The 6,000-nt window shown below is 33.9% G+C and overlaps 1 protein-coding gene across 1 annotated transcript; it reads left to right on the top strand.

Annotated features, from left to right (window-relative positions):
- Positions 1 to 4,593: 4,593 nt before the first annotated feature.
- LOC144550679 (uncharacterized) lies at positions 4,594 to 5,062 on the top strand. The gene is made up of 2 exons (XM_078298655.1): positions 4,594 to 4,755; positions 4,844 to 5,062. Exons 1-2 carry the CDS (start codon positions 4,657 to 4,659, stop codon positions 5,060 to 5,062), a joined length of 318 nt encoding a protein of 105 aa, XP_078154781.1. The 5' UTR covers positions 4,594 to 4,656.
- Positions 5,063 to 6,000: the final 938 nt, after the last annotated feature.

The following is a 6,000-nucleotide window of genomic DNA, read 5'->3' as shown; positions in this document are numbered from 1 at the left end:
TTTATTTATGATGAGTTTTGCGTGAATAATTTCCTTAATTGTGAAAGTGAGAATTGCTTATCCGTGAGACGGTGAGAGTGGATGGTCCTACCTACGTCCATGTTGGAGTATATATAGCCGTGAGTGATTAGCGGGAAGATGACAAAATAGCTCAGGAAATTTGCCAAACTAAATTGTAAAAAATTTACACACGGGAATACTAATTTTTTACCGAGGTTTATTATTTGCAGGGAGTGTTATGATGTGAATTTAATATTACATTTTTTCCATGCATAAGAATTTGGCATGAATTTAATTATGATGTCATTCAAAAGCATATTTAATACTATATTTTTATCATGTATAAAGCTTTTGAGTACATGAATGATGTCATATACTCATATATATACTGATAATTGATTTCCATTCATAATATTTTCAATTATATATAGTTTCAGTACCATTCTCCATTGTTTAATCACAATAATTTTTTCCCTTTTCTTTATGCATCGCACTAAATTTATCTCATCGAGTATACAAAATAGACAATCATAAAACATTATGCAAATAACACAAATAAATATAAATCAAGTTTGGCTATAATTTAACCACAACAGAATTGTTTGCTTTGGTCTAACATACCAACTTAATTAAACAGTCAAATAAAATACTCACATCTGTACCTATAATTAATTTAAATACAAAAGTTCTATCTCCTACAGGGTAAACCCAACTCAAAAGTTCATCATCAACAAGCCATCATAATCATACCGAAAACAGTCAAACAGATCCGAAAGATCTTTTTTTTTCCCATATTGTTAGTGGGAGATCCACTAAGAAATATATTGATGATAAAAAAGATTTTACAATATCATTACATAGTCCAATTGGACTTCAGCAATGTTGGTCACCTATCTATATATAATTTACATCATATTAAATTGAAAAGAGCTCCAGTAGTAAAATTAATTAGAAAGGCCTCTATAATGTCCAAGCCTCCACTCTTTTTTGCTCTAACCAAATAGAGTCCAGTTATGAACATCAATTGCCGCTACATTTATTAACATATATACTCTCCCACCATACCTCGGTTGGATTATTTCCGACCATCATCGGTAAGTTTAGTTGTGCTCTCAGACCTCTCCAGAATCAGGAGGCACTAGTACAAAAAACCCCTTCACCGACCCTTAATCACCGACTGTTTTAACCGAAGCATCAGTGTTTCTACGCCTACACTGACCCTTTTATTAAATAATAGTCAGTGTTGTTGTTCAACACTGACACTTGAAAAACAGTCAGTGCTTGTTATCAACACTGACGGTTTTTAAAAAAAACAGTCAGTGTTGGTTGTCAACACTGACGGCTTGTAAAGCGTCAGTGTTGAACACCAACACTGACGATTTTTAAAGCGTCAGTGTTGCTACTCAACACTGACGCTTTAAAAACAGTCAGTGTTGATAACCAACACTGACTGTTTTTTGAAAAAGCGTCAGTGTTGGTGTTCAACACCGACGGTTTTTCAAAACCGTCAGTGTTGATATCCAACAGTGACGGTTTTGAAAAAACCGTCGGTGTTGAGCACCAACAGTGACTGTTTTTCAAGCGTCAGTGTTGGTTCTCAACACTGACGCTTGAAAAACAGTCACTGTTGGTGCTCAACACCGACGGTTTTTTCAAAACCGTCACTGTTGGATATCAACACTGACGGTTTTGAAAAACCGTCGGTGTTGAACACCAACAGTGACTGTTTTTCAAGCGCCAGTGTTGGTTCCGTCAGTGTTGGGTCTTAATTGTTTTTTTTTCAAATATCATAATTAAAAATATATTATTTTGGTTTGAACATTTCATTGAACACATGTAATATATTAATTTATTTAATAAAATCAAGTTAAAACTTAAAAATCTTTCAAGTTTTTACAGATACGAATTTAATAATTACAAGATAATGCAAGAAGACGGAGAATCCTAAAGAAAATCACAAGTTATATGAAATGTGATTTCAACCGGGATTTTATGTCTGTTGACAAATTTTATAAGGAAATCCAATTAAGTAATTTGTGGATATTTTACAATACAATTATGTCTTCCAAAATTTATAATATATTTTAAACTTTGATTAGTTGTTAAGGAAGTACATACATAAATAAATAATATGATAATTTAATTTATGTTAAACAAAATAAAAATATGTTAATTAGAAACTTATAATTTTGTAAATTTAAATTATAGATAGATTTCATGTTAGTCTTGAGAGGAAAAATGAAATTAATTTCACTTGTATATTTAAAAATAAATTGTTAGCAATGTATAACTATTTGAGAATAAAAATTTATGCACTGTGTATATTTTGTAAGATATTTAATAATTAAGTTTGATTGTTTAAATTTAATTTATAGATGCAATAAATATTTTATTGTTGTAATTCATAAAATATAAATCCTACCTTTGTACTTAAGAACACTCTAGTTCTACTCGTACTTAAGAACACTCTAGTTCTACTCGTATAGAGTCCGTATTTTTTACACAAACCAATCTACAAAGCTTGACATATTTTTTTACATTTTTTTTTTAGTTTAATTGAAAAAAATTATTACTGAACTTACCAAATAAATCCTACCTTTTAATGATGTAGGGATTCATCGTAGAAAAATTTATGAAAATTGATGTTAATTTTACTGTTTATCAAAATATTAAATGAGTAGAGTTAAAATGTAACATTTGTTTTATTCTCAAGTTATTCTCCACTTTTTTCCGTTTTTAAAATCTAAACAGTCGATCAGAACCGTTTAAATTAAAGAGCACTACATTTATTGTCTTGTTTCAAAGTTTGATCAAAATTCGTTTTTATTTATTCATCCACCTAGTTAACCGAAAATTGAAGCATCGTATGGCCATAAATCATTTACTGACTGTTTATTTTCAGAGCCGTCAGTGTTAAATCATTTACTGACTGTTTTTATAAAAACAGTCAGTGTTGAACACCAACACTGACTGTTTTTAAGGCGTCAGTGCTGAGCACCAACACTGACGCCTTAAAAACAGTCACTGTTGGTGTTCAACACTGACGGTTTTTAGAGCGTCAGTGTTGAATACCAACACTGACGGTTTTTAAGGCGTCAGTGTTGAGCACCAACACTGACGCTTTGAAAACAGTCAGTGTTGGTGTTTAACACCGACTGTTTTTATAAAAACCGTCAGTGATTTATGTTTTTTTAATATCTCTGAAATTTTGGAAAAAACGCGCGGCTAGAAATATGAAACGCATGTCCCTCTTCGCCAAAAATCGAAACCCTCTCCGCCAAAACGCCCAACCCTAGACAGCACTCCCCCCTCTTCCCGCGCGCCACCCCTCTCCTCCCTAGCGCCCAACCCTCTCCTCCCGATCGAGACCCTCTCCTCCCACGCGCCACTCCTCTTTGAACAACGGCATATCGCGCCGGCAACCAAGGAGTGGTGGGTCAAGAGACTCTCCAGGTCTGGATCCTTCAGATCTGGCTTCAATTTCTCTTTCTTTTGTGTAACTCGATTCAGACTTGTTTGCCTTTTTTTGTTTGGTTTTTAACCTTGAGCTTGTTTTGAACAGATGAAGATGGAACTTTAGAGATGCCACAATCAACAACCACCTGATTGAGAGACCACGCGAGCAAGAGAGACCGGGACAGAGAAAGGGAGAGATTGAGCCGAGGCAAGAGGAGGCGAGACAGCATGGCCCTCCATGGCGGGCGTGAGGAAGGAGATGACAGCTCTGACAAGAGTGTCGATGAAGACGAGGATGACGAAGAAGATGATTGAATTAGTATGTGATTGAATTCTAAGATGATCTCACAAGATTTTTGTTGGGTGGGTTAATTATCATGACAGGGTGGGTCACAAGATTTTTGTTGGGTTACAATTATCAAGGTTTCTGTGCCAATGGGTGTGCTGTTTATGGAATTCTGAACTCGGCTCCCTCTTCCGAGTATGTCAATGTTGCTAGGTGGTACAGCCACATTGATGCCCTTACAAGAATTTAGAGGTACTTGTTGGTTTTTAAGTCAATTTAAGTCAATAATGAAATTAAGATGCTGATTTTATATCATCAGCTCTTATAACAAATGCTTGTCAATTCATGTAAAACACCAAAGGTGAGAGTTGTTAATTGCAATTTAGCATTAACATAGATGTTTTCTTTTAATAAATTGATCCTGATTATAAATGAGATAGCATTTGCATTAGCATTGACTGAGTCTGTTATTATCTTTGATTTCTTAGTTTAAATGAGATAGCATTTGCATTATAATTATAAAATGAAGTAAAATTGAAACTTTTGGGTGCAATTTACTGATATCAAAAGTTAAGATTTGCTACTTTTTAGTTAGTTTTCTGTTGCATGGTGCATCTTATTCTTTTTTCCTTTTTTAAAATAATGTATAATGATTCTTCGTTGCTGGTTTCTGACTTTGTAATTTTGAAGTTTTGAAGGGTATATAGAAAATTAACCCCTGTTAATTTGTTAATACTTGTAATTTTGGTATTGTGACTGAGGAGACAAAGGGTGTGAAGTTGTTATATAGTTAGAAATCAAATTTATTATTTTTTATTACTGTCATGTGCAAATAGTGTTCATGGTAGCTAAGGGTATAGAACTTAATTAAATTGTGTCTTACATTTCTTTTTGTTGATTTATTAATACTTGTAATGTTCAGTGGTGTGACCGAAGTGGGAAAGGGTGTGAAGATTGAATGCTCTGCCGTTGTTGAGGAGTCTCCTGTCACACCTCCAGTCACAGAAGCAAAGGTTATTTATAATCCACCCATCAGATTTTGTTGTAGCTTCATTCCAAAACTGTTGTAAGCTATAACTAAATTCTTCATTCTATTTTCAGGCACCAGCAGATGAGGATGACGATGACGACGATGTTGATCTGTTTGGTGAGGAGACCGAAGAGGAGAAGAAAGCAGCTGAGGAGCGTGCTGCGGCTGTCAAGGCCTCCTCTAAGAAGAAAGAATGTATGAATTTTTTTCTGCATTTGTTATGTTATTATTGTTGCACAGGGCACATCCGTGTTACCATTGCCCCTAACCGCCAGTGTCTCTTGTGTTAAGATTTTATTTGCAATCATTAACCATAAGAAATTTTTTATCTTCATAGGTATTCTTATTTTCCACAGTATTAATTTTATGATATGGCGAGCTAGATCTGAAAGATATGTACATGTAATTACTTCAAAAACAAAAGTTCTATCTCCTACCTTCTGAAACCCAACTTAAAAGTTCATCACCCTAAATTAATTAGACAACCACCATAGACAATGAGTTCACAACATCGATCACAATACACAACAGAAGGCTTCGGTACACAAAAACAATTACCCTTTGGTTAAATAGTGTGCTTGGAATTGCACAGAATTGAAGTAGCTAGGATTCAACATGGCGGTGCTCGGTTTCATTCACATTCGATGCTGGGTCCTCATAGAAGTTGTTTGAGGGCTCATGATTCTTGTTGTATATTTTAGGTTTAATTTATGGATGGGGGTTTTGTCGAAACGGCTTTGGACAAAGTCTCATCCAAAGCAGGACCTCAACCGTTTGATCTGCATCACAATTCGTACATACATTTAGATTCAAGAAGCCATTTAAATTTATTAAGTTTTAAATATGTTTGCACGAATCTCAATGCAAATCACTTAATTTATTAGTCATGTTGTATTCTTAAGAAAGATATTAGTTGTGAACTTTTATGTATTTTCTAATCTATCCGAATATTGCATATTATGCTTTTTATATGAGTAATGTGTTTGTTCAACATGCTGTTCTCTAATTCGAAAACTACTAATTTGTGTAAACTAGAATATATTTTCATCTTCATTCATTCATCCTCAAATCTGTAAATAAAATAATAAAAAAAACTATAAATGCACAGCAGAGGACATTTTCTTTCCTATTTTTTAAAAAATAAATTTCCTTTTTTTTCCCCTAGTATATATAGAGATGACGATCGAGGTTCTTTCCAGCTTAGAGATGAGGATCTGAGGTTAACTCT

Source organism: Carex rostrata, chromosome 2 (assembly GCF_964058835.1).
Source record: "Carex rostrata chromosome 2, lpCarRost1.2, whole genome shotgun sequence".
Taxonomy (NCBI): Eukaryota; Viridiplantae; Streptophyta; class Magnoliopsida; order Poales; family Cyperaceae; genus Carex; species Carex rostrata.
Note: the sequence above shows the minus strand (reverse complement) of the source record. Positions and strands in the feature narration are given on the sequence as shown.